At 37.3% G+C, this 27,607-nt stretch overlaps 4 protein-coding genes, 2 non-coding genes and 2 pseudogenes across 7 annotated transcripts; 7 read left to right on the top strand and 1 right to left on the bottom strand.

The window, feature by feature from the left end:
- Positions 1 to 904: 904 nt before the first annotated feature.
- Positions 905 to 2,850, top strand: LOC125597423. Of its 2 annotated transcripts, none has more exons than XM_048772163.1 (2): positions 905 to 1,691; positions 2,531 to 2,850. In XM_048772163.1, exons 1-2 carry the CDS (start codon positions 1,047 to 1,049, stop codon positions 2,657 to 2,659), a joined length of 774 nt encoding a protein of 257 aa, XP_048628120.1. In that variant the 5' UTR covers positions 905 to 1,046; the 3' UTR covers positions 2,660 to 2,850. The 2 variants fall into 2 exon arrangements, with proteins under 2 accessions (XP_048628120.1, XP_048628119.1); XM_048772162.1 differs by having other exon boundaries at positions 931 to 1,691; positions 2,528 to 2,850.
- An 884-nt stretch (positions 2,851 to 3,734) lies between these two features.
- On the top strand, positions 3,735 to 4,995 carry LOC106384865 (glycine-rich RNA-binding protein 2, mitochondrial). Its single transcript, XM_013824777.3, has 5 exons — positions 3,735 to 3,908; positions 4,094 to 4,219; positions 4,300 to 4,368; positions 4,463 to 4,569; positions 4,657 to 4,995. The coding sequence occupies exons 2-5, from the start codon at positions 4,096 to 4,098 to the stop codon at positions 4,816 to 4,818; spliced, it is 462 nt and encodes a 153-aa protein (XP_013680231.1). The 5' UTR covers positions 3,735 to 3,908; positions 4,094 to 4,095; the 3' UTR covers positions 4,819 to 4,995.
- Positions 4,996 to 5,507: 512 nt separating this feature from the next.
- On the top strand, positions 5,508 to 5,721 carry LOC125597445 (annotated as a pseudogene).
- Positions 5,722 to 6,701: 980 nt separating this feature from the next.
- Positions 6,702 to 6,897, top strand: LOC125597444. The gene has a single exon (XR_007331704.1). It is a non-coding gene; the product is annotated as a U2 spliceosomal RNA (small nuclear RNA).
- LOC125597422 lies at positions 6,789 to 11,918 on the top strand (annotated as a pseudogene).
- Positions 9,667 to 9,864, top strand: LOC125597443. Its single transcript, XR_007331703.1, has one exon. It is a non-coding gene; the product is annotated as a U2 spliceosomal RNA (small nuclear RNA).
- A 4,954-nt stretch (positions 11,919 to 16,872) lies between the features above and the next one.
- LOC125597440 (probable glucan endo-1,3-beta-glucosidase A6) lies at positions 16,873 to 18,887 on the bottom strand. Its single transcript, XM_048772187.1, has 3 exons — positions 18,827 to 18,887; positions 17,375 to 18,730; positions 16,873 to 17,252 (listed from the first exon to the last, which is right to left on the bottom strand). The coding sequence occupies exons 1-3, from the start codon at positions 18,870 to 18,872 to the stop codon at positions 17,215 to 17,217; spliced, it is 1,440 nt and encodes a 479-aa protein (XP_048628144.1). The 5' UTR covers positions 18,873 to 18,887; the 3' UTR covers positions 16,873 to 17,214.
- Positions 18,888 to 25,653: 6,766 nt separating this feature from the next.
- LOC125597425 (uncharacterized protein At4g14100-like) lies at positions 25,654 to 27,023 on the top strand. Its single transcript, XM_048772167.1, has 3 exons — positions 25,654 to 26,032; positions 26,420 to 26,576; positions 26,665 to 27,023. The coding sequence occupies exons 1-3, from the start codon at positions 25,724 to 25,726 to the stop codon at positions 26,820 to 26,822; spliced, it is 624 nt and encodes a 207-aa protein (XP_048628124.1). The 5' UTR covers positions 25,654 to 25,723; the 3' UTR covers positions 26,823 to 27,023.
- Positions 27,024 to 27,607: the final 584 nt, after the last annotated feature.

Genomic DNA, 27,607 nt, shown 5'->3' with positions numbered 1-27,607 from the left:
TTCATCCCGTACAAAGCGCATGTCTTCATCTAGTTGATTTTATATTTCTATAGCATTTTGATATATTTTGTTCATATCATTGTCGCATTCAAAAGCAAAAATAAAATATTTTTTGCCTCATAGTTTTTGGAAAGTGGGTCCAAAGCATTTTGATATTTTGTTTGCATAAAAATTCCACCACTGCCCCTTATAAGCACTTAACTACTTTGTGTGTTTTATATCAGGTACCATGGACGAGGAAGATCACTCTTGGGAAGAAGAGCAATCCATGCTTGATGAAGAACAAACTCATGACAATATAATATACAGAAGTTACATTCTTCTTTTTCTATCTATGCGTCACGAGTTCTTTGCCAGCACGTTGAGAAACACCCATTAATTTGAAGCTGAAACACGGAAGTCTCTTGGAATCTAGAGCTGGGTTCTTCGATTCTCAGCTTCCTAAGCCTGGGGTTCACTGGGTGAAGTAACTTATGAACTGTCCTTACTTGCCTCGCAAAGGAACACTGGACAACTCAGGAAAATGATGAGTACATCTATTACAAGAGCTTCTCCTAGAAGTAATCAGTGCTTTGTTTGTTACAATTTTTTTTAAATTTGTAAAACTTCTAATCCAATAAGCTCCTGATGACATGTAGCATAGTAACTGGATGATTAATTTGATAGGTGATCTACTAAACAAAAAATTAGTTTAAAATCTACAAGATCTATTGACTCCTATTTAGGTTAAAGATCTGCATCCATCTACGTGGCCATTTCCTCTCCTTTCCAATTTATTCAACTTCAGCACATCTCATAAGCGATCAATCAATCAAGCAAGCAAAAGCAGGTATTATTAACCTACATCTCACCCCACCGTAATAATATACACTCTCAATCCAGTACACGCAGCAAACTTCTCTTCCCCATTTTATCCTTTTATCCAATTACACGACGCCAGGTCATCATCAGCCAAGACCGAATGTGGTGTTTCTCTGATCGGTGATCTCTCGCGCACACACCTTTTAGTTTATCTCTCGTCCAAAGAAACAAACCCTAACTCTGTCATGGAAGACTGGGAAGTGGTGATCGAGAGCTCTGGAACTACTCAGGAGGAGGAGGAGGAGGAGAATCCGAAGAGCTTGGAGGAGATTGAAGATGGCACGCAAGGTATGGTTACCTTCGATTACTTCTCTATCGAGAACTCAAACTCAAACTCAAACTCAAACTGTGTGGGTCGCGTTGATGCGATTGATGAAGATGGGTCTGTCCAATCGGGTAGTCCAGGCTGGATCGAACCTACCTCCGACGCTCCTTTTGGCCCTAAGCTTTTTAGCGAGTTGTGGTCGGACTCTAGCAGCGATCGGCTCGATGATGTGAACAACGACGAGTTGGGTTTGGAGAAATCAGAGGAATACAGCAAAAGTACAGCGAAAGAGAAGCACTTGGATAAACATACGGAGAGAGAGGAGGAATCTCCAGTTTCAGTACAAGGAAAGTCTGTTTCTGGTGGTGGAGGAGAAGAAAGGGTGTTTGTGTGGTGGAAGATTCCGATTGACGTTTTGAAGTATTGTGTTTTCAGAGTTAATCCTCTTTGGTCTTTCTCCATGGCAGCAGCAGTGGTTGGTTTTGTTATGTTAGGGCGCAGGTTGTATCATATGAAGAAGAGCAAGAGCTCTACCTTGCAGCTTAAGGTCCTCCTTGATGATAAGGTAACTCTGATTGTCTATTTTCTTTAAGTCTGTCTACTTCTTGAGGCCGTTTTTTTCTGTTCCTGTTTAATTAGATGTTTGTTTACTTAAAATTTAATTGTTGATTTGGTGGGGAAATCAGATTACCAGCTACAACTGTTTGTTTTGTTTAGTTAAAACCAGCTAGTGGCCCATTGTCATAGTATTCACCAACAGCTATTTTTTCCCTGACTCTACTACAAAATGTTGATGAAGAAAGTGTTTTTGTAACCCCCTTGGTTAACTCTTAATAAATTCTATTGGAGTGGATAATCAAAAGTGTAGTTGGCGAGAGAGTAATGAGATAATCTTTCAAAAGCCACCTGAGTGATCCATTTCTATGTGCTTCTTTTCTGTGGTTACTGGTTACATTTTCTTTTGCATGTTCATTTGAAAGTTCCTTAGACTAGTTCTTACTTTGTTGTCTTCTTTTGATTCATCTTTTTGGTTCTTCATTGTAACATTTTCTTGTTTTTTTTTTGTCGGAGATGGAAGTTATCCTATTTTTTTCGGATTTTACATATTATATCGATGAGAACGTGATAAAAGGTGTGTTAAACCACAATAGTAGGCTTAACCGGTCTTGAGGTATTACAAACCATCAATAAGAACCTAAATTTGAGTCCTGCTGCTTACGGTTGCAAATAATATGGCGGATTATATGTGTCATGTCTTTTGCTGCTGACTTTCATGTTCTTTCTTGAGCTTACTACTCATCTTTTCACTTATCAAATAAAGAACAGAAGTCGTGACTATTTCAGAACGCAATTTGGAATATTTTATCCACACCATCTGATTCTTCTTCTTTTGTTTCTCAGAAGGTGGCGAGTCATGCTGCTCGGTTGAATGAAGCAGCAATCTCATTGGTGAAACGTGTGCCCATAATCAGGCCAGCACTCCCATCATCGGTGGTGGGTATGAACCAGTGGTCTATGATGAGTTTAAGGTGAAATATAATGCATATATATGCAAGATAAATGATTGATGTGGTTGGCATGTGTCATATGATTGTGTTATGTGACAAGTTTCAAAATGGTACAAAACATACAAAATATGCTTCTAAGTTTGTACCGTGTGTGTGTATATAAATATTACCTGTTTGATGTACAAATTGGATGGAATGGTTTGATGGTTACGAAAATGTGATGAACGGTAAGATATAACTACAAAAAATCTTCTAAAAGGCATTGTGTATGTGTAAATATATCACGCTTATTACAAAAAATATCATTTATAGTTTCTCTCGAGTCCGAATTTTATTCGCTATCAAATACGAGACTTCGTCTCTACATATTTTTTTGGTGCTCATGTTAAAATTGTCTTTAAATATTTAACAAACTCAACGTTGGGAAAAACAGTCGCAGCGGAATCGTGTTTCCCTGACATTATGTGAAAAAATACTTCGATGATATTAAAATAAAATGAAGACAAGTATTTTTTATGTTGGAAACCTCTTCGTTGTGAGAAAAAAAAAAATAACAGAACAGTATTAGAACAACAACAACGTCTTCCATTAGAACAACATAAGACTCTAACTAAGCTATCTCCAACACAAAAAAAAACAATAACAAGAAAGCAACACCAAAACTTCAAAATAGGCAGCCACAAGACGACCTCAGTTCACTAAAATTCCGGCAACCAGAGACTAATTCGAATGGGTTCTCCAACCCTCAGTTTTGTTCGGTGGCGCCATGTTTGAAATCAACGGTTTCGTTCTTGTTTGGTCCGTTGACAACAGTCAGATGATATGATCTAAATGTGAATTCAAAAAACAAGCTAATTTGAATGAATGTGTCCGAATCTTTGAATGTACTTAGTCGATTTAATGAGGAATAACTTCGGATTTAACGGGTGGACTATACCAAGTTGGATAGCCTGTATGGATAAATTGGAATTCTTTAAACTGTTTTAGTTTTGTGGTCTTTTATTATTTTTTAATAATTAATTAAATAAAAAATTAACTCGAAAAAAAAAAAGAGCATATGGAAATTTTTTTGTCCTGCTAGAGCCTACTAGACTTTGATTCTAGTTTCGTCCAGTATACAAGGGATGGTGAGAAAATAATGTATAAAAGAAAAATAAGATACTTTTCGCTAGGACCTTTATATACCCCTTAAACCCTTCTCCTTGGTTTTATTCTCCTCTGCCTCTTTCCTCCCGGCTCGCAAAACCCTAGTTTCGAATCTTTAACCACAACAGGTATCAATTTTCTCCATTCTTTTTGTTGATCTTCGTTCGCGTTAGAGTTCTTTTGATCTGTATCTTAGAGTTTGATTATAGAGTTTTTCGTTTAAATTAAATCCAGATCTACTAGTTTAGGATCTATTCAAACAGATGATTGTTCTTGTTGCTTATTGTTTTTATTACGGTTGGTTTTGATCTAGAAATGGCTTTCTGCAAAAGTCTCGGTGGTCTACTCAGACAAGGTGTGGTTTCTCAGACCGGAAATATTCCGGTTACGTCTGTGCTCGGTTCTCTCCGGTACATGTCTACCAAGCTTTTCGTTGGAGGTAATAATGTTGCGTTCGTTTCTTAAGAGATTGGGTTTCTTAGTGCTTTAAAATGTATGGTATTGATTCATTTTTTTCAGGTCTGTCATGGGGAACTGATGACCAGTCCTTGAGGGAGGCTTTTGCAAACTTTGGTGAAGTGGTCGATGGTAAGTTAAAGTTAAACTTTTGTTACATTGATGAGAGTTTATGACATTGTGGTTTTGGTGATAACAAAAGTTGATTGTTTTTATTGATGTGCAGCTAAAGTCATTGTTGATAGAGAAACAGGAAGGTCAAGAGGTTTTGGATTTGTCAACTTTACTGATGAGACCGCTGCTAATACTGCCATTTCAGAGATGGATGGAAAGGTTAGTATTTGAGTCTTCTGTTAGTATTCATTCTTTTAAAATCCTTTTTGTTTGTGTCTTTGATGCCTTTTGGTTTTGTAATTTCAGGATCTGAATGGACGGAGCATTCGGGTGAATGTTGCTAACGAAAGACCAAGTACTCCCCGGTATGGCGGAGGTGGTGGCTACGGTGGTGGTGGTGGCTACGGTGGTGGTGGCTACGGTGGAGGTAGCTATGGAGCAGGTGGTGGTGATGGTGGCGGTTACTAAACAGAGAAGAGTTTCTTGTGAAAAGATTTGATGGTTTTTGTTTAGTTGGGTTTCTTTGATTGAATCTTGTGTTACAACTTGAACCTCGTTAGCCATTCATCGTTTTTTCGATTAACGTCTTGGATTGATACTTTGTCGCCCCCACTAAAGTGCATCTAAATACGGCCTTTTCTATTAGTTTGCGTTAGCTTCGAATATTGCAGGTTAATAACTCCTAATTGAATGAACCCCTTTATTTCTTAGTAAGTGATATATTTGTGATCCAGTAGCATCCTTGAAGCTCCAAAAGTTACTTTCTTTATTTGAACTAGGTGTTTTGCCCGCATATGCGGGCATAAACTTCTTATAAATACTTATTAGTTTATGTTTTATTAATCTAAAACTAATATAATAAGTTATTATTTATGGTTTTAAATAGTTAAATCAAACATCAAAGTATTTATATATGTCAAATATTTTTTATCAAAATATATACTTATTATTGTGTTAATTTTTTTTAAAACACTCATATCTTAGAAATAGTTTAGAAAATATCTTTATATAATTTTTTTGCTTGAGTAATGAATTAACTAGTAGAGAGGCATTGGTCATAGGATAGAAAACGATATTAATTCCCACATAGGTAAGATAGAGAGGCATGGGTCATAAGCTAGATGGTAAAAAAGAAAGTCGAGCGTCACTTCCAAATCATACCTTTCTCCGCTTTTGGCTAAGATCAAGTGTAGTATCTGTTCTTATCAGTTTAATATCTGTTCTTATCAGTTTAATATTTGATATGTGGGTCATCGGCCCGCTCGATATTAACTCTATTTATTAAGGGAGAAAGTCCACCAAGATAGCTTGTATCTGGGCTTTCGCGAGTCGCCCATGCGTTGCACTACTGCACGGGCTGGCGCCAATCACAGTTTATCTCTTACCCAGTAGCTCTTGCCAAACGCTGTGGGGAAATGTATGAAACACATAGACAATCCACTTAGCTTTGCAGTTCCGTTTGAATTCAATAAATTGTTTGAAGGTTGTAGCTCGAGCAACAGCTGTTGTGAAGGTAAGAAACCGCTATAGAAATCTATTTCACAATCTTAATTTACAAAACATTCACAAATTTGGAATATAGTAAATATACGTTCTGCATATTCACAAACTAAAGACCTGATATTCACTAATTTGAGGAAGTTTTTTTGACATATAAATTCCTTACAGGTGACACTATAATCTTTGTTGTTTGGTTTTCATCAGAGCATTTCGGATCAGAAGTTATCAGGAGTTACCTTCCCTTATGCAGCTCCACCTGTTACATACATTCCTCCAACATCAACCAATGTAGCAAATTTCAGAGGTAGGAGGAGACATGTCTAGGAACGCGTCTGTGATACAAAGGAAAGGATACACGAGCGACGAGGAGCTTGATGAGCTGGATTCTCCTCTTACGTTTGTTATTGACAAAGTCTATGTATCACTAAATTCAGGACACAATGGGAAGGTGAAGCAGCAAGACGAGCAAGTAGGTGAAGTGGTAGAGAATGTAAGATATGAGCTTCTTAGGGAAGTGTGGTCTATGTGAGTGATCTGAAGCCAAACATGTTGGGACTTTGGTGAGGCTCTTGTTACTACTGAAACAACCAAGTCTTGTCAGAAGTGATTATATTAGCTGTAAGGATTTTAATGAATATGTTGTTAGAGAAAACTGTATTTAGCGTCTTAAGAGGCAATAAAACTCTATTTAACAACATCGTCACAAGAGAACTGTATTTAGCGTCTTTGGCTCTTTGCTTATGGCTTGGACACTACAGAAGGATACTTCTAACGTCCCACATCGGTAAGATAGATATGCATTAGTCATAAACTTCACATATAAAAAGGAAGCTGAGCCTTTGTTCCAAATCATACCTTTCTCGGCCTTTTGGCTAAGATCAAGTGTAGTATCTGTTCTTATCAGTTTAATATCTGATATGTGGGCCATCGGCCCGCTCGATATTAATTCTATTTTTTAAGGAAGTAAGTCCACTAAGATATCTTGCTATCTGAGTTTTCAAGAGTCTCCCATGCCTTGCACTACTGCACGGGCTTGGCTCAACCCACCAAACAAAGTTCAACTCTTAACTGATACCTTTTGTCAATTGGTGTGTGGAAGTGAGACAGAGATAGACAAACCCACTTAGCTTTGTAGAAGTTGTAGTTCTTGAGAAGGCTGTAACATTCCCAAACTTGAACTGTTGTAATGTACGCGTTCAGCATACTCACAGTTTGAGGAAGTTCTTATCTCACCATTGATGAGAGCGCTCTGTCGGAACAGATGTGTATAAATTCCTTATGGATCTTTTGATTAGGACATGCAGGTTTTCGAGCACACCTCTGTTTTGTACATAAACACTCCAAGAGAAACATGTGACCGCTCTAGCTGAAGTAGTTGGTGGACTATGATAAGATGATTTGGTAAGCAGAGAAAGTTAGATGAGATTTTCTAAGATGGTACAATAGCCGTTGATTTGTTTCTGAGTTTTCTTCTTCTTTGTCTTGTTCATCAAGCAATCTATCTTCTGATTTCAGTACAAAAAAAACTTGACAGGAGATCACTTCTTTCGGAGAAAAGACGAGGATGGTTCAAAGGGAAAGTGTTGTCGGAACACAAGTTGAGTCAAAAGGAAGAATAATTGAATATAAAATTCGATATTCTATCAAAATATGTTGATTATTATATTTCCGACAAAACTTTCCCTTTGAACCATCTGATCTTTATTTCTCTTGTCAAGAAAAGGAAACTGTACGATCTTCTCTCTCTCCCTCACAACGTTATCAGAGTCGTCATCATTCGGCGATGAAATGCTGGAGAAGAGAGAAGGACAAGGACAAGGCGAGAAAATGCTTCCTAGAAAACAGAAGCATGTTTCTCGAGCAACTTATCGCCGACTGTAACGGCATATCAAACCCTATCCGAATGTTCTCTTCCGACCAAATTTCCGAAGCCACGAATCAGTTCGATCCCATGTGTTCTCTCCAGCATATTTCGTCATACTTCACCTGGTACAAGGGGATCATCGAGGGCAGATCTTACGTGATCAAGAGATTTATAGATCCAGTGGTTGGAGAAGAAGAGAGAGCTTACAGTGATATTGCCTTGTCTGCTAGGGTAAGTAATAATCACAGTGGTTTCCTCGAACTCATTGGTTCTTGTCTCGAATTTCCTCTTCCGGTGCTGGTATTTTGAAGACCTAGAATATAGAGCTTTGAACATTCGAGGAAGTGTTGGTTCCGAGGACGGGCCGTTGCTGCCTTGGAATGTACGATTGAAGATTGCAAAGGAGGTTGTGACTGCTATAACTTATCTTCACACTGCTTTCTCTAGAATCATTCTACATAGAGATATCAAGGCAACTAATGTTTTCTTGGACAAGAACTGGAAAGCTAGCCTCACAGATTTCTCTAGCGCCGTGACACTCCCTGAGGGCAAGTCGTGGATTCAAGGGATTGTGTTGGGAACTATGTGATACGTAGATTCTTATTATTTGGCCACGGGCATAGTGACAGAATATTCAGATGTGTTCAGTTTTGGAATCCTTATGGGGACTCGGATTTTCGTACTAGGCTTCTTGATTATGTGAAGGATCTGCGAGAGAGAGGAGAACCTGTTGAATTCGGGGGTGATTCGAAAGACATGAGGCCTGGTCAGATGAATATGTTTCTCGACCTGGCACTTAGATGCTGCGAGGTGAGGAATGAAGACAGGCCAAAGATGATCTTGGTTGCAAAAGAGATTAAGCTTATAGAACAAGCATCACTCTAGGATAGTCAGATTTAAGATTTGCGATTGCTTATACCTAGTTGGGTTGTGTATTGTGTATTGCTCTCCCATTTCTGACCATTAATATTTTGTAAGGTTTAATTTTCTGAGTAAAACTTTCATTCTGTTTAAAAAAGAGTTTTGAGGGTACATACATCTATCTTTGGGTTCTAAAAGCAAGCAGAACATGTGAGATGGTTTTCATTTTCGGACAAGCGTTGACTTTCTGAAACTCTGATGGCTTCAGATTCAACAATATCTTCACGAGGAGGCAAATTTGACTGCCATTAACATTTTTAAGACTGCAAAAGCATTTCTTTACTGAGGCAAAAAGAGGAGGTGAAGGTGACTGATTGGATTCTCTTCTTACCTTTGTTATTGACAAAGTGTCTGCATCACTAAGTTCGGGACACAATAGAAAGGTGAAGCAGCAAGATGAGAAAAGTAGGTGAAGTTGTAGAAAATGTAAGACATAAATCGTCGTAGGGAAGTGTGGTCTATGGGAGTGATTTGAAGCATAACATGTTGAGATTTTTAGTGAAGCTCTTGTTACTTCTGAAACAAACAAAACAAACAAACTCTTTTCAAGTTATTATATGTAGCTGTAAGGATTTTAATGAATATGCTCTTAGAGAAAAACTGTATTCAGCGTCTGAAGAAATAAACTCTTTTAACAACAGTCTGATACAGAAACGCCAAAAAGTAGAAAACAAAGATGGAGAACCATTGGAGGAGGAAGAATGAACTTAAATTTGAATATTTCTGACTGTTTTAGTGTTTTATACTTTTGTATGAACTCAATGTAACCAGCGTGAGTTTCCTGAACAAACCAAGTTCATCTGTTTCTGCGTATGAATAACTTTTGTGAAGTTTCCATCGTTCTTCTAGGTTTGTGAAGCTTCTGTGACTAATGGGAAAGAACCGACAGTTGAAAAATAACCTGTAGACTAGAGAGACATTGGTCATAAGATAGAAAAAGGATATTTATAAAAGTCCCACATCGTAAGACAGAAAGTCATTAGTCATATACTTCACACTATAAAAAGAAAGCCTAACCCCACTTCCTAATCATACCTTTCTCGGCCTTTTGGCTAAGATCAAGTGTAGTATCTGTTCTTATCAGTTTAATATCTGATATGTGGGCCATCGGTCCACATGATATTAACTCTATTTTTTCTAAGGGAGAAAGCCCACTAAAATAGCTTGCTATCTGAACCTTCATGAGTCGCCCATGCGTTGCACTACTGCACGGGCCTGGCTCAACCCGCCAAAAACAGTTCAATTCTTAACACACATAAACATCGCTTAGCTTTGTAGTGTTCCCATTTGAATCCAAGAAAATTTCAGAAGGTTGTAGTTCATGAGAAGACGGTTTGGAGCTAAGAAATCGCTATAGCTATCTCTTTTGCCATCTTACTTCAGCATACTCACAAAACTAAACCGGATATTCTCAAACTAAAGACAACATCCTTACAATTTGAGGAAGTTCTTGTAATTCACCATTTATTGAAACCGCTCTGTCATCAGATCTTTACTAATATATCAAAGGTGGTTTTTGAGCATATTTCTGTTTTGTACATAAACTCCACGAGAAACATGTGATTGCTGAAGTTTGTTGGTGGATTATATGATCTGGTTAGCAGATTTTGATTTGTCATTGCAAAGCTCGATGAGATCTTCCAAGGAGACATTTCCAGTCTCTTGAAACGATCTTAGCGGTTGATTTGCTTCTGAGTTCTTTTTCTTTGTCTTGTTTATCAAGCAATTCATCTTATGATCAATACCATGAGTACAATTAAAAATAACTTAACTGGAGATGACTTCTTTCGGAGAAAAAGAGGATGGTTCAAAGGGAAAGTGCTGTCGGAACACAAGTTGAGAGTCATAAGGAATAATAACTGAAATATAAAATATTAGATATTTCGTTTTAACATATGTTTATTATTTCCCACAACACTTTCCCTTTGTCATTTGAACAATCTCATCAAGAAAAAGGAAACTGTAAGATCGTCTCTCTCTCACTCACAACGGCGATGGAATTCTGGAGAAGGAAGAAGGAGAAGGGCAAGGCGAGAAAGTGGTTTCTAAGAAATGGAAGCATGTTTCTTGAGCAACTTATAGCCGACTGTAACGGCATGTCAAACCCTATCAGAGGTTTTTGTACTAGTAAACATGTGAAGGATCTGCAGGAGAGAGGAGAACCTGTTGAGTTCAGGGGTGGTTCGAACGACATGAGGCCTGGTCAGATGAGAATGTGTCTCGACCTGGCACTTAGATGCTGTGAGGAGAGGAATGAAGACAGGCCGAAGATGACCTTGGTGGCAAAAGACATTAAGTTAATAGAACAAGCATCAATTTGAGATTATGCTCATACCTAGTAAGTTTGTGTATATGTGTATTGCTGGATTTCTTGTAGTATATATTTTCTAGTAAGACTTCATTTCAATTAAGAAAGAGTTTTGAGGATACATAAATCTTTCCTAAAAAGGCTCCTCGTAACGACAAGTACGTCCATCACGAGTGTGAAGATGTTCAAGGAACACATAACTATGCCATCGATTCCAGATCAGAACAAGGAAAAACGTCAGGAAATACATGGACCCGAAAAATACCTTACAACGAGAACACCTTCTGCAAGTTCCACCAAACCAGAGGCCACTCCACCACAAACTAAAAATTTCTTGGCGCAAGGCTAACAGCAAAACAACTCGCATGCAAAATCTCTGATGTGACAAGTATAAAGGATCTCATTTGGGACCGTCCAAGGAAATCCTGATCAAATGCCACCAATGGAAAACGTTCCTCAAGGAAACCAAGCCGGTGGGTCAACATGATCATCGGAGGATCGCAGTAATGCCACGACACCGTTTCATCGATAAAAGCTTATTTGCGTAAGGCTGATAAAAGCCCAAACTGGTCTCCACCTCTCAACCTCCCAAACAATATGATCACATTCGAGGAATATGAAACCGTTAGAATTGACAAACCTCATAGCGATCCACTCGTGATCGAGCTCGTGATCAGCAATCTCGAAGTTTACAAGATTCTCATAGATACAAGGAGTACCACACACATTATCTTCCGCGAAACTCTCCAAAGGATGAACTTCGATTTGCTCGAACACCAACTCCGAAACCACTTATTGGTTTCTCCAGCACAATGTCACTCTTGGATCGATTAAGCTTCATGTTCTGGCTAAAGGTGTTACAAAGATCGCCAACTTTTCCGTCGTAGACCACCCAGCTATATTCAACGTAATCATGGGAATGCCTTGGATAAAATCCATGAAGGCCATTCCGTCAACCTATCACTTATGCATCAAGTTCCCAACTCCCAACGGAACTGCTATAATCTTGAGATACCAAAAACAGTCGCGACTCTATTTCCTAGCTAGACATAAGCTGCGGAAAATCACGACAACCTCCATGGTAAAACCCAAGCATACGAAGAAAACACAGCTCTTGACTGAAGAAGCTTCAGAAATAGACGACCAAGTATTTTCCACTGAAGCAATGATTTCAAACGAAGAAAGCAAGAAAGCTTCTGAGCCCAACGCTTCAGACAACTCGGAAAAATCCATCGGTCCAGGAACGGTCATCGCGACTAAGATATTCAACGCAACTGTGCCAAGCGAGTAAAACACTTACAACAACAAACTGAACTATGAGACGGCTTGATCTTCGAAATGGGTATGTAGGTAACTCATCGCAGGACGAATTCAGCTGCCCCCATTCTCTAAAAGGGAGGGGCGAGTGGGTACGTATTTTTTATATTCCCGCATTTTAACATATTCATTTTCTTGTGTTCGATATTTTTTTTAAAATGTCGGCAATAAAAATTGCAATATGACTTATAAACGTCGTGCCAATCTCTTTTGTCATAGAAACACCTGATATCGTAAAATTACTTTACAGCTGAAACAGCAATCCACGATTCGCTTAAAAATGCCCTGGTAAAAACAAACAATCATCATATAACCCAAAAAAGGAAATCATACGAAAAAGTTTCATAACAAATATAAGTCCTAACAACCAAATGGTTAACGAAAAAATCAACTTATCATAAGTTTATCAAATTTTGAACGCTAAACATCTCTGAAACCCGCAAACGTTTCAGACAGAAACGCGGTATACAAAAGAAAAACATCTAAACAAGAAAAACACTTTTGAGAAAACTGCTACAAACAAACATTTCCCGGTCGCAAGGTCAAACAAGACCTTCGACCAAAACGCGGAAAAAGTCTCCCAACATATTCTTACTACGTAAAATCACTTTTACTTTAAGCAAAAACATATTTTCAAAAATAAGCAAGACCTCGCAGACTTTTGAAAGTATACTTTCAGACTCAAAAACTTCTGAAAACAGTCACGACAATAAATCAACAACTAACTCAAGTTAGAAAAAACAAGTACTTGCTCTTACATTACGTTCGTCGACTGGCCCCGACGGACAAAAGAACTGTTTTCAAAACTAACACTTAGCGTAACCTGCTCTTGTCATAGAATTGGTTCTCATACATCAGACACAAGGATAAGCCCGTTATAGAAATCCAAAATTTTGGTCAGTATCTTCTGGGAACTTGTCTCGGGTCTGGGATTTGTCTTCAGAGAGATGCTTGGTTCCCAATCGATGCAAGTCACATAAGCAGAGAACTTTTTGCAGATTTCAATATCAGATGAAATCAGGAAGAAATCACAACAATTTAAGTAAGCTGAGGTCAACCCCACATACTCAAAACATGAAAGTAAACCTAGGTCTTTCCCTAACTTCACTCTCATCTCTCAAATGCATAGTATCATTGATACGAGATACAAAAATTTGTCTCTTCGTTAATACTTAGACGTTTATGAGTCTCCGCAAGTGTTAGCCCTCGAGTATTCTTATCTTAATGAAACTCCGAGTATTACGATCCGCCAGGGCGTAAGAAATGAGAAGCTTACTCACACTCTCTCCACCTCGTTGACGCTTTATTCTTCGTAAAGAAAAGCTCTGAAACAGAGATATATTCAAAAATAAGGGGCTAGTACATCGCAAACTCAAAACACATTTATTTTAAACAGGGAACATACTCCCTTCAAATATGAAACTCTTCATGAAAGTAGTAATAAAAATCGGTGCACAAGTTTGCAAACCCATGATCGCTGTCACTAGGCATAGCCTGAGGATGATCGACCTCACCCTCCTCATGCGGAGTTCCAGTCACGACATCCTCGGAATAGGGAGAAACCGAATCGGGACAATCTCTCTTGAAGCCTTCCCTCAACCTGAGGCAGAAAAGTATCCGTGTAGGCATACTTGCCTTGAAAACCATAGTACATTTCTAATTCTTTGTTGTATTTGAACCTCGTGGTCTTCATAAACTTCAAAGCACTGACGGCAAATTTGCCTCGTGGAAATCTCCGGAAGTTGTTTGAACTCGAATCATCTCTTCCAACTCTGTCGCGATCAGAACCGAGTGGTTCTGGCAAATCGAGTCCACCTCCCGCCTTTCTCGAGTCATGCTTCTTCGCCATATTAGCCTCACGAACAGAGCACACATTCTTCTCAGCTTCAGCCTCGCTCTTCAAACAGGTGATTTCCTTCCCAGCTTCATGGGCTCTCGCAAGGGAAATCTGAATTTTTGAACAACTCGCTTCAAGGGCCTCGTTCATCACATTAATGCCCTGTGAGAAAAAGAGGCCAATGAGTAAGAAGGAAACTTTGAAACAAAAAATATGAAACCCAACATAGGATGTGTGCCCTATGAACAGTTGGACAGAGCCATAGAAAACACCCTTATCTACGAATGACATACACAGCTTGTTTGTCTCCATGTCACACACTGCCCCTACACAGTGCCGGTCCGGACTTGTCGGCCGCCTAAAGCGGATCAAAAAAATGTTGCCCTTTTATTATAACTACATTTATTATACTTTTATGTATATAATTAAAATAATGCTAGATAGTGTTAAAATTAGAATTTTTTTTCAAAAAAAAACATTAAAACATTATTTTTAATTTATATTGTCTGTTTTTTCCTTATTTTTGAATAAACATTTCAAGTCTGTTTTTTATTATTTGGTTAATTTTTAATATTATTTCAGCAGCATTTTTTACAAATTCAAAAAGAACAAAAATATAATTTATAGATAAATAAAACATATAATAAAGTATGCTAACATCAACTTCACAAATTTTATTGTTTTCACATAATAATGAAACCCTATGATGTTAAGATTTTTTTTAAAAATTCAAAAGTTTCTAAGAAAATTACAAACACTTGAAAAAAAAAGAAATAAAGAAAAAGACCTATTGAGATTCCCATTGAGATATTTCAAATTTAATCACAATGGAAGAGTGAAACATGAGCAACTGATATTTTAAGTTAATATTATCTTTTATGATATTTTTTTTGGTTACAAAGGTAGTCTAGCAAAACAGAAAAAAAAAGAAGCAGAGACGAATAATTGTTTTAAAAAAATAAAAGATATAATTAAGTTTTGTTGATTAAATTATTTATCTAATAACATATGGGTCGTTGGAACATGTAACCAAACATTTCATGTCATTGAATGAAGAATTCTTTTGTAGTTATCTTCAGAAAAGGAAAATGCTTTTACTATAAAAAAAGTGTAGAAGTTCTAAAAGGGCACAAATAGAACCTGTGAGGTGAAGGACATAGGGAGAACTCTACAACCACTAGACTAGAAGCAACATTTACAATTTCGGTGCCCTTAAATTATCTATTATTTATGGCGCCCAAAGCCTTAGCTTTATGGGCTTTAGCCCAGGGCCGGCCCTGCCCCTACAGTAACCATGAAAACTCTCCAAATCAACAAGGAAGCATAGCCCTACATTATATTTCATTAGATGATTAGAAGAAAGCTATACATGCACATCCATGTGGAGGTTTGGGAGTTATTGCAGGTTTTGCGGGTTTTGCAACGCGAGCTTGACTACGGGTTACCCTCTCGTCGCCTTTTGACTACGCAATTGACAAACCATTATCGAGTCTTCGCGATTCCAATATCGGGACTCTTGTTAAGTTCTGATGCGAAATTAGAGAGAATTGTTTACAATTGAAAACCAATTTAAGGTTACAATTTTCGTGTTAACTTGCCCCGAGAAGTCTTAGAACTTCCCCAATTTTCTCCATAACTAGTTAAGATCCGCGCCTTGCGCGGGATGAACATTATATATATAAATTATTTTATATATTGTATGTTTATAACACATTATGAAATATTAAATATATATTGAATAATTAAAAGGTCATTACCTACTACTTATATAATTAAATTGGTGCGAGCATATAAATAAATTTTATAAATTAAAAAAATATTTTTTCTATTTGATATGATATATAATTAAATTTAAATGATAGTAACATATATATGATATATTTTAATATTAATATTTATTAGATTATGCTTTTTGCTCATATTTTTTTTTATCATTTGTATCTGCTATAACAAAAAGTCTAAATTAGTGATAACAAAATTTTCAGTGTGGGACTAATGGTTTAAGTAATTTATAATATTTTAAAAAATTAAGTTGTCAATATTTTTTCAAATTTTTTTATCAAAATAATGTTCAAAGTAAATTTCAAAATTAAGATATTTATGTATTTTTATATGGCATATAGTTTAATTTAAAATGATACATATATTTATATATCTTTTATTTTTGATACTTATTAAATGAGACTTTCAACTTATATTATTTTTTAATTATTTGTATCATGTCATAACAAAAGTTTTAAATCATATATGAAATTTCCAAACGAACAATTTCAACGAAATCTTTCAACAAAATTTGAATGTAAAACTTTTAACAGTTTTAGTAATTTATACTCGTTTTTAAAAATTCAAAATATAATATATAAATAATTTTTTAAATTTTTATTATAAGGTTACTATGATTGTTTAATTGATTTTAATAGTTTAAAATTAAACAAATATAATTATAATAAACACTTATTTTTATCAAATCTTTATTATTCAAAATCATTAATTGTCATATATATTTTAGCCACATTAGGCAATTCCGTAATCTTATTTAAGGAAATAATGAAATACATTAATAATGTATTTATTATGGTTTAATAAAAAGTTTATTATATATTTAGATGGACCAACCTATTTCTCTAAGGATTCTAAGAATTATTATAGTGATGACATGTGGCTACAAAAAATGTTGCAATGCTTCTCAAATAATATATAGGGGATTATTACTGCAAGTTATTGGGCCATTGATCTCAGGAAGAGAGAGAGACTCACGTGCAAAGACCATCTAACGAGGGAATGAAATTTCAGTGAATTTGTAAACCGCAAAGGGTGTGAAGTGACTCTTACACAGAGACAAAAAGAATCGCGACCCATTTTGCAAATTACAACTCGCCACGACCCAAAGCCCAAATTGGCAACTTGACCACGATCCACTTTGCAAATTTTCTCGTCATATAACTGCTAGAGAATGTAATCTTCATGTTTTGTAAACAAAAAAAAATTATATATTTAATAGTTATTTGATGTTTTTCTCAACATTAAGCCACACGAAACAGAAACCAGAAAATCTAGAGTGAGTAAATACGAATAATCCAGCTTTGATCATCTTAAATCTCTTTCAGGCGTTCTTGCTCACAGAGTAACGCTCGGGAACTTGCAGCGATCATTTCCTGTGAAAAGGCTTTATTATTTACAATATATTCCACAAATACCCTTACACTGTCACATGATCCGTGACTATACAAAGGTTTATTTATATCCAATTTTGGAGAAAAATAAATAAATGACTCACCAGGGTTAGTCGTGGTCTCATGAGCCAATCCATTAAAGTAACATTGGACGTTTTGGCTACGGAACTGAGCCCAGTACGAGTTAAGCGCGTAGCTTGCGTGCGAATAAACAGAGACCGGCTCGTAACATTCTCTGCCAGGAGCCAAAGCCGCACACGTCGTGTTGCTTCGGGCACAAGCCATCCTCAAAGCTTCCTCAAGCTCAGCCTCGTTGGCTCCTTCGACCAGTACGCACCACACTTGACCCTTGTAAGGAACGTTATTGGTCGGTTTAGGCAGAGGGTTAAAACCGGTTAAGGGTTTTTGACCGGTAAAATCAATGTCGTAGATTGGTGTACCGTCCGGATGCAAGATTCCCCAATGTCTTTGTGTTCCCGAACCGGGTTTCTTGTTTTCGTTAAATAAGGAGAAAACAAATGTCGGTATAGGTGAACCGGGTCTAGCTGGTGTACCGATTGGTGGAATTGCGGTCATTTTCTTGATCAAATTCCGGTTATACGTCGCGGCGTTGAAAACGTTAGCTCCGGTTTCGTCGATGTCGCCGGAGTGAGGCCATCCGGTTTCAGAGATTGCGATACGGATGTATGGATAACCGAGCTTGGTCATGGCGAAGATAACCGAATCCAACATTTGGTCTACAAGATTATGGTAAACCAAACCGGTATGAGGATCGGTATAAGTTGAATTTCCTTGAAACAGAGCGAAATCCAACGTGGTGTGATTAGTGTTTCTTGACCAACGGAAGTAAGGTTGAAGATTGATAAAGAAGTAAGAGTTTGTTCCGTTGAGAAACTTGAGCAACGGTAACATTAACGGTAAGGCAATATCTTCCCGGAATGTTGAGTTTGACGGCGGAAACGTTGATCGAAGAGAATCCATAGCTAAAGGTGTACCGACTTTGATGTTGTGAATCCCATGGGCTCTGAGAGAGTTCACTATTTTTCGCATTGCCGGTACGACATTGGCGGTTATGTTCCTATCTTGGACGGAGAGGATTTCGTTTCCAACAAGGACAAATCGTATTTGCGTTTGTGGGTAGTAAGGGAGGATATTGGTTCTGACCCAATCGTCAGCTGTAGTTTGGTTGGCGCTGAAGGAAGTGATCTGGTGGTTTGGCACCGCTATGGTGACGTAGAGATTGGTTTGAGAGAGGAGAGTTAGACTCTCAGGATCGGCGTCGTAGAGCTTGACATGACCGGCTTTGATGAGTTTGATGAAATTGATGGATTGGTAAGGAGATGGTAGGTTGTTTCCTTGTCTACCATAATTAATACCAATCTTGCTGGCTAACTCCAGCATCGTTTTTTTCTGTATATACCTGTGCGGATGTTGGAACCAAATCGCTGAGCAACTTGAACCTGTAAAATCAAAAAAAATTATGTTCAATATGAATCGAAAATGTAAGCATCATGGTGCACTATGCATATGATTCTCTGATGGAGAAGATGGCTTACTTGAAAAGACGAGGAGGGTGAAGAGGAAGAAAGCAAGAAGAGCCATCACTACAAGAAAACACAAGTTTTACGAGGGCAGTTTTCCTCGTGACTTCGTCGTAAAAGCAGTGTTACGAGGAATTAGCGAGGAAACCTGTTTCGTCGTTATACGTTTGTCGTAACGCATATATCCTCGCTAATTCGTCGTAACGTAGCGAGGAAATAATTTCGTCGTAAAAGCGAAGAAGAATATTTCGTCGTAAAGACCACGTAAAGCTTCCACGTAAGGACGTCGCTAAATTTCCTCGTAAATACCTCGAAAGCCATTCCTCGTTAAAGCCACGTAAATAACTCGAAAGTAAATACTCGTAAAGTAAACGTAAATACCTTGATAGCTTTCCTCGTAAAGACCACGTGAATTTTCCACGTCATTTCCTTGTAAATATTTCCTCGTAAAAACCTCGTTAAGCTTCCACTTAAAGAAGTCGCAAAATAACTACGAATTTACTTCGTTTCGTTATTTTACAGAAATAAAAAAATTATAATTAAAAAAATAATTTAAATTATTAATAAAATTAAAATTCTAAAAAAATCAAAACCAAAATATTTTATATGTAAATAAGTTTTGAATTCATAATACAAGAACTGAAATTAAAAAGAACTAAGGGTCGTTAATCGCCCGGTAGAATTCATCACTCCTCGCCGTTACATCCGCCTCGGCATGTGAGTCGTTGGTTGGTGACTACCCGGCTCACCGAACATCTCTCTGTAATGGGCAGTAAGTCTACCTTTTCGAACCTGAGAAAAAAAATTTAATTTTTTAAATTTCCGTCAACAGTATATTTTCCAACATTATCCACCTAATCAACACTAAATAACATAAGATCCGTAAACTTATCTAAATTCCCTATACTAACCACCTAATCTACCTAAACTAACCAAATTAGAGAGGAATTAGAGAGGCTTACCATTGCAACGAAACAGGGAGGAAGTGGAGAGGAAGTAGAGAGGAAAGAAAGAGTGAGCGCTCGGGGTGTATATATAAGATTACATTCCGTCGCAAATTCCTCGTAATTTTACGACGAATTACAGAGGCCCGTGTTTTTTTTACGACGAAACAGCGAGATATTACAAAAGCCCGCGTTTTATTATACGAGGAAGTTACGAGGAATTACAAAGGCCCGTATTTTTTAGGTACGACGACGTTACGACGATTTTGCTTACGTGGAATTACCGAGGAAAGCTTCCCTATAAATATACCCGTAACTCTCCTTCTCAACCCACACCCAAACTCCCAAATCACACCCTATCTCACTTCATACTCTCAAATCCAATCCTATTCAAATTATAAAAATTAGAGAAAAAAGGAAGAGAAGAAGATATTGGAATTTATGTTGGTGAGACTTAAGTAATATAATTGCTGGAAGTCTTGCCACATGTAAATCCAGTATATTTCTTCTTTTTCTTTTTTTTTTCTAGTTTTTACGGTACGAGGTGTTTACGACGATTTTGGTTACGAGGTGTTTACGACGATTCCGTCCTACGTGGAATTAAAGTGGGCCGCGTTCATCATTTACTTTACGTGGTATTTACGACGAATCTCTCCTACGTGGTATTTACGACGAATCTGTCCTACGTGGTATTTACGAGGAATTCGTCGTAAGTTCGACGTTAACATACGAGGAATTAACGAGTATTCCGTTTAAATCCCTAAAATCCGAAACCCCAAACCCCAAACCCCATATTCCTTATCTTCTACTTCATATATTCCAAACCCTATCTTTATTTTCATTCCAAACCACAATTCCTTATTTTCATTCACTCAGAGAGTCTTACGTGGAATTAGCGTGCCCCGCTTTCTTTATTTTTTTAATTTCGTCGTAAACTCCTCGTGGCCTTACGACAACCTTACGACGATTTTGGCTTGCGTGGAATTAGCGTGGCCCGCTTTCTTTATTTTTTAATTTCGTCGTAAACTCCTCGTGGCCTTACGACAACCTTACGACGATTTTGGCTTACGAGGAATTAACGAGTATTACGTTTAAATCCCTAAAATCCGAAACCCCAAACCCCATCTTTCTTATCTTCTACTTCATATATTCCAAACCCCAAACCCATCTACCCTTGAACCTCAATCTATTCTTTCACCTCAAACCTTATTTATAATATATTCCAAACCCCAAACCACAAGTCCTTATTCATAATTAAAATAAACTTTCACATTACCTTATTCATAAATCAAACTCCCACATTATCTTATTCATAAAACAAACTACATAAAATCAAATACATCAATCGGATACATCAACATTCTCGTCATCACTAGAAACATCATCATTTTCATTAAACTCGTCTTCAACAGCTTCGTCTGTGGCATCGTTGGTAAGATCTTCGTACTCGTGATTATGCGGATCAATGAGAAGGATGTCATCAATTTCTTGTTCAGGTTCCTCGACTTCATTTATCTGTTCTTCTTGCAATGGTGGTTCTTCTCCACTGATAATTCGTCCTCGAGGTGTAACTTTGATCACAGCTAACCAATTTATACCCGAATCTCTCATTCGAGGGTATGGAAGGAAGCTAACTTGGTCTGCTTGTGAAGCTAAGATGAAAGGCTCGAATTTGTTGTACCTTCGTCCACCGTTGGCATCAACTACACTGAATTTGTTAGACCGAACACCTCTGTTGACGACGGGATCGAACCATTCACATTTGAAGAGGACGCATTTCAGCTTCAATATCCCTGGAAATTCGACTTCAATAATCTCCGTCAAGATCCCGTAGAAATCTATTTCCCCTTTCACACATATTCCATAGTTACTGGTCGCCCGCTGTCTACCATACTCATATGTGTGAAAAGTATAGCCTCGTGTGAAATTACGACGAAAATTAATTGGATGGCCAAAAAAAACGTGAGCTACCTACCAAGTTGGTGGATTCAAAATTTCCTCGTTAAGTACACGTAAAGTATTTCGTCGTAAAGAACTCGCAAAGTTTACGTGGTATTTACGAGGAAATAGTGTTTCCTCGTAAAAGCCACGTCAATTTACATCGTCTTTACGACGAAATTGTTTTGTCGTTACCTTACGACGAAATAACGATGCTTCTCTTTTTTCACGTACTTTCCTCGCAAAATCAACGTACTTTTACGAGGATTATTTTTCCTCGTTAATTATCCTCGTTAAACTTACGTTTTCTTGTAGTGCATGTCTTTTTTTGTTTGGTTCGCAAGGTGTTAATTGTGATCAGATTGTGTTATGAGTAGGAATGGTATGAAATTGGAGATGATGCATCTAGGTATTAAGTAGGAGTATGGTGAAAGTTTAGTGGGGTAAAGATAATACATTTATATTGAGTCATGCAAGTGTAGCTTTTTTTTTTGGCTTTTGGTTTCTTTTGAAAATATATCATAATTCATTTGTGCTATGATTTTTAAAGATTGTTGGTTAGATGGTTCATATTGAACCGACACTCTTCTCCCTGATTTATAACTTCATCGTTTTACATGTTGCGAGTTTTGTATAAAATAGATTGGTGACTGTAGATTAGAAAAGTGCTTCAACTATATAAAATACTTTTTTGTACATTGAGTTGAGAAGACTAATGAAAATCCTATATATAATCGTAACTGAACGGGACTCCCTGGGTCGAAAAACAAAGCCCTTTATTATGAACTATGTGTTTTGCCCTCAAATGCGGACATGATCTTTTTACGAATATATTTTATTTAGTTTTGTGTTTGAAGTTTGTTTAAATTACCAGGTTCAGATATCACTTTGTTATGATTTTGTTTTCTTTCATTTTTAATGCTTTTTACCCAGTAATACTTTTTTTTATAATGAATGTTAAATTTAAAAGATGGAAACTCATCTGTAGCTTTTTGTGAAAATGATGTCATCTACATACACAAGCACCATAACGTAATCATCTTTTCTTCTGCGTACAAACAAAGAATGATCACCATGATCGTTAGTCAATTTCAAATCCAAAAAGAGCAGAAGAAAACTTTCTAAACCACTGTCTTAAAACTTGTTTTAACCCACATATAGATTTCTTGAATCGTAAAACAGCTCTTGGTGGTAGAGTAATGCCTTTTCTCTCGGCATCCCTATGGTATCTTCATGAAGATTTCTTCATCTAAATCCTCATTTCTTAGTTGCGGAAACTTTGAGAAGAAGTTTGACTTTTGCCATTTTAGCTACATGGGAAAATAGTTCATTGTAATCTTGACTCTCGTTCTGCATATATTCTTGTGTCTCTCAAGAGCTCCATTAGCGTTGAATATTAAAGTATAAATACACACACAACCTACATATTTTCGTACAAGAGGAAGACTAGTAACATCCCATATTTTTGTTGATTCCATAGCTCCAATTTCAACATCAGCTGCTTCACGCCATTTGTTGGATTTCTGAGCCTCAAAAAAAGAAGTAGGAATAGAAATTTGTGTAATGTTTATGTAAGAAAGGTATGAGGATATAGTTTTGAGTATGAAATAGAAGATGAAATATGCTGATATATGTACGTGTTTGTGGAATAACAATGATATTCTTGTAACTGTATGGGGGTTCTCTTTGTACGAGGGTGAGAAGCAGAAGTATGAATATGTGGAGAAGTAAGAATGTTAGAGGGAATAGATTGAAAAGGAATATTATACGAGGGATGAATATTACCTGAATACTCAGAATCCAATGGTGTGAAGAGATCAACTAATTTTGTTGATAGATTCTTCTTGGCCAAAGGAAAGACTTATTCATGAAAAACAACATTCTGAGATATGAAAATGTTGTTACTCTCCGAATCCATCAACTTATATCCCTTATAATTCAAAGGACGCCCCAAAAAACACTCCTTTGCTCTTGGAAGAAATTTATGTTTCCATTTTGGTGAAGAAAAAATCTTAACATTACCATCCAAAGATTCTTAACTGAGAGTAATCCGGAGGTTTTATTGTCAGCTTAACAAAAGTTTTTTTGGTCCAAGATAAGATGTGATGCGGTTTTTGTTGATCAAGAAAACAGCAGTCAACACACAATCTCCCCAAAAGGGCAAAGAACACCTGAATGAAACATGAGATCATGAGAAATATTGAGAATATGTTGGTGCTTCCGCTCTACCACAGAATTTTGTTCCGTTTCTGGACATGAATGAAAAGAGACGATATGACTTTCTTCTGAAAGTACTAGGTGAATCGCAATTCGGGGTGGATTATCTGATTTCATATAATTCACTCTTGTGTTAAACTGTGTCTCAACTTGTTGAATGAATTGAAGAAATATACTAAGTAATTCATTTTTGTTCCGGAGTAAACATATCCAAGTGGCTATTGAATGATCATCATCCAAAGTTAGGAAATATTGAAAACCTTCCATTGTTTCTACTGAAAATGGACCCCAAATGTCGATGTGTAACAATTAAACTCATTACATATATATTATTAAAGGAAGAGTATGGCAACTTCTTATTCTTAGCCAAAAGGAAAATATGACAGTAATAAGATCCTTTATTCTTGTATCTTGTAGTTCCCAAAGATTCTGAGATGGAATCCAATCTGGTGAAAAAAAGATGACCAAGTCTCTTGTGCCATACACCAACATCAATGACTGCATTCACTGACATTTGAGAAGAACTTGTATCCAACACATAGATATTTCCTATTCTCCTACCCTTACCAATCGTCAATGCCTTGGTATTATCCTGAATCAGAAAAGAAAACGGATCAGAAATAACACGAAATCCAATGTCATAGGTCAAGTCATTGATGCTGAGAAGATTTAGTTTAAATTCAGGAATGTCAAAAACATGTTGGAGAGATAGATGTTCACTGATTTGAACAAAAAAACACCACTTATTTTGATGATAGAACCATTCAGATGATTCACTGGACTCATGAAAGAGATGCCTAAGAGATAAAAATGTTTATGTCATATGAAACGTGATGAGTGGTTCTATAATCTTCACCCAAGTTTGAGGATGTAGTATTTCTGCAGAAACATTCTGCATACCAATAAAAATATAATTAGAGGGTGAGAAAGCAATACTTTACAAAAGATTTGGTTGTATTACTTAGCCATCAGGGAGCGTGGGCACATAATAAACACAATTCAATCACGATTAAGCTAGGCAATAGAATATTTTGTGAGATCTCTATTTTGTTGTTTAATACTTGATTTTGATCAATAGTCCTTCTGTTTTAGCTGATTTTGTTCTTCGCTCTGGCGCGTAACTAGTTTAGTTTGGGTGTCTCTTTTGTGGGTCTATAAACAATCCCGATTGTTGAGTGTTTGGATTATATGCTTCTATACATGGTTAGGCTCAAAGTCCTTTCTACTAGAAATCAGTCTTCACCCGAGTTTAGCTTGGCCGGTGAATCGGCTTTTGGCTAAAGCTTTCTTACGGAAAGGAGGATGAGGATGATGGATGAAACTAAGTTGATGCAGAAAAGGTTTAGTAGAATTTGGCGTTTTTATGAACGATCCAATAAAGGATCTAATTCTGTTTGATGGAGCAGTCCCTGAAGTAACAACCAGCGATTAAAGATTTCCATGTACCGGCGTGGAAGAGTCCCTTGTAGTGAGTGCAAGTTAAAGAGGATGGAAACGTAGCAGAACGAAGATTTTGCTGGTGATCTAATTGAAGATTAGTCGGCAGTGGTTCGTCGGTGATCATGGTCGAAATCTTCACCGGCGGTAGAGCTGAAGAGTCATCCGATTTGCATGCTTCTATTTTAACGCAGTGGTTTAGGTTTAATTTGTAATATTCCATGTGTTTTGTATCCATGCGTTTTCTAGCCTATTAATTTGTACTCACACTTTTGTTATGCTTTAATAAAAGAAATTTTGACAAAAAAAAAGGATAATAGAAATGAAAAGAAAAAGATAATATGCGGATGAATGGGCAAGGCGGCCAGAAATCGAAATGGCTATCAGACGACCACCACCGATGGTAATCCTCATCTTCCTCGTCTTTATCTCCGGCGCCCAAATCGCTACCGCTGATGAGCCGGTCCCTGCGCCATGGCCACACCAATTTCATGCACTACTGTTCATGAATTACTCCGGAGACCTCTCGATGATTGACCTTTGGTACGACTGGCCCAACGGTCGTAATTTCAATATCATCCAGGAGCAGCTCGGTGGCATCACCTACGACCTCGAATGGAACAACGGCACCTCCTTCTTCTACACCCTCGACAGCTCTAAATCGTGCCGCTCAGCTCAACTTGAGGTCAGTTTTTATCTTCTAGACATTATTCTGTCACAGATCTTATAATATGATTAAGATTTGAGTGTGAATTTGAAACTCCTTAGGCCCTAACGAAACTAAGAATGTTTATTTGATGAAGATTAAAAACTCTTGCAGATTTGGAGTTTGAACCTTTTTTTTTTGTATCTTAATCTCTGTACTTTGCATCATAAATGAAGTTAGAAAACCAGTTTTTTGACGGTTATATTATTTGCTAGGACTAGACTGTTGTGTTAGCTCAGTGTCTTGCTTAGACTTGGTTGTTTGATTTCGATTATAGTCAAGTCAAGCCCACCCAGAGGCTAGAGTGTTCTTGTATGAACATGTAATAATTAACTAGGCTAACAATTATTTTTTTGTTTGAATAAGGTTGGAATCCTGCGACCAAACTGGCTAGATGGAGCCAACTATCTAGGCCAACAACTTGTGAATGGGTTTTACTGCAATGTATGGGAGAAAGTAGACTTTATATGGTACTATGAGGATGTCGAAACCAAGAGACCCGTTCAATGGATCTTCTATACAGGTGGTGATCGATGCCACTGTGTTCGACTTTTTAGGTTGTTTTTGTTCTAGCAAAATTCTTCTGTAACGGTGTGAATAAATACTTGCAGGGAGGGAGGCTCATGTGATGACGTTTGAGGTTGGCGCGGTTCTTGAGGATGAGAAATGGCAAGCGCCGGTGTATTGTTTCAACAAAGAGAAGAAGAGTTTATCAACTGAAGGATCTTTAAGAGAGTTTAGAGGATACAAAGGAATGGCTGTTTCGTAATGCAGCTGGTTACTGAAAGAATAAAAAAAAGTAATGCTAGTTACTGAGAGCTTTTTTTTTTTCTAGGATCAAAATAAGAAGCAGGAGCACAAGAGAGGAGAAGGGTGAAATAATTTGGATTATGGTTATTATGAGCCGTCTAACATCTTTGTACAACGGACTTGAAATGTTTTTATTTTAGATCTCTAGACTTGATCATCATTCGTTGGTGTAGTAGTTTCTTCTTCAAACCGAGAGATGTAAAATCGCTCACAAGGATTTTTTGTTCATAATGGACCAGGAAGCCGTAAGATGGTGGCATAATGTTCGGATTATATCTGGTTTAGTTATAATCTGATCGCCTTTCGCGATAGTGTAATGGCTATCATATCGAGAAAGTTCAGAGACGAAGAGACCCTGAACATGTAAGACTGAAGCTAGAAATACAAGTTCGGGTAGCAAATAGATTGCATCCCTCCGCAAGGCCCATAGAATAGAAGGTTTGGCCTGCCAAGCCAACCAGAGACATCAGCTCGTCTAAGCGGTCCCCCACCAAACGCGTAAGTTCAGTTCATGTTGTGGGCATTAAATCTGTGGCTCGACCAGAGCCTCATCAAACCTCCCTCACTAGCCACCTAGGAGGTACCAGCGGTAGAAGCTCAGTCCAAGGCAAATATCTCAACAACCAGAAAATATTTTGGTAGGAAACCAATTTGACAAGAAATCTAACTTATCAAGGAATCACCGAGGCTTGGAAGTACCAAAAAAGATACCCGGACCAGAAAGATATGAATTTTACAAATCAG

Source organism: Brassica napus, unplaced genomic scaffold (assembly GCF_020379485.1).
Source record: "Brassica napus cultivar Da-Ae unplaced genomic scaffold, Da-Ae ScsIHWf_1459;HRSCAF=2050, whole genome shotgun sequence".
NCBI lineage: Eukaryota > Viridiplantae > Streptophyta > Magnoliopsida > Brassicales > Brassicaceae > Brassica > Brassica napus.
The sequence above is the reverse complement of the archived record's forward strand: the minus strand, read 5'-3'. Positions and strand labels throughout refer to the sequence as shown.